The 753-nt window shown below is 66.5% G+C and overlaps 1 protein-coding gene across 1 annotated transcript in view; it reads right to left on the bottom strand.

The window, feature by feature from the left end:
- Positions 1-135: 135 nt before the first annotated feature.
- Positions 136-753, bottom strand: part of MNEG_10270 (BPI/LBP/CETP domain protein) — a gene marked incomplete at both ends in the record, with an annotated part of 1,769 nt that continues 1,151 nt past the window's right edge. The window contains 2 exons of the mRNA XM_014041261.1: positions 136-195; positions 368-478. Coding sequence (XP_013896715.1) covers positions 136-195; positions 368-478 — 171 coding nt within the window. The remainder of the gene's footprint in view (positions 196-367; positions 479-753) is intronic.

Genomic DNA, 753 nt, shown 5'->3' with positions numbered 1-753 from the left:
GTGCGTCGTCCATGGCGCCCTCAATCTGGCGCCGCACCGCCCCCTTGAACACGTACAGCAGGGCCTTTCAAGAGGGGGGAGGGGGGAAGAAAGGGGGGGGGCACCCAGCCCCAGCGGGTCAATGCTTCTCACGTGTCAGAAGGCGGCTTCAGAGCCCTTCACACGCGCTAACCAGAAGCACCCCTTGGCCAGCACCTGGGTGTCTACGACACACGTGCCCATGCCAGGAGCAATCCAGTCCGCCCTCAAGCACCCCCGCCCTGCACCCGGAGCCCAGAGAATGGATACCGCGGAGTGTGCGCGCAGATCATCCGGCAGCTGGTCAACCCCCAATGCGCCCCCCCGCCCCCTGGGGCCGCTGTCCCACCTGGTACAGCCAGTCTGCGCTGGCGGCGTGAACACTGAGCTGGAGGTCCTCAAAGGCCACACCACTGGACACAGGCACCACCTGGGGGGCACCACCCTCCTGATTGCGCACCTGCAGAGCCGGGGTCGAGGGGCGAGGGCGCGTGGGAAGGGCGGTGAGGAGAAGGGGATTGCAGCTGCCTTGAGCTGCTGTGGTTGCCGACGCGTGTCAAGAGCAGTGACAACCCCGAGCCCCAAACCCCATCCTAAAGATGATTGATGACTTGCAGCAGCGCTGCATGTGGCTGTGCAACCTACGTCACCCCTTGCCAGTCCGACTGCTGCAAGCCATCGGGCACCCCCTGGCACCCCCATCCCCTCGCTCTCATCCCCGCCCCCCCCCCCCCC

Source organism: Monoraphidium neglectum (genome assembly GCF_000611645.1).
Source record: "Monoraphidium neglectum strain SAG 48.87 unplaced genomic scaffold scaffold02248, whole genome shotgun sequence".
Taxonomy (NCBI): domain Eukaryota; kingdom Viridiplantae; phylum Chlorophyta; class Chlorophyceae; order Sphaeropleales; family Selenastraceae; genus Monoraphidium; species Monoraphidium neglectum.
Note: the sequence above shows the minus strand (reverse complement) of the source record. Positions and strands in the feature narration are given on the sequence as shown.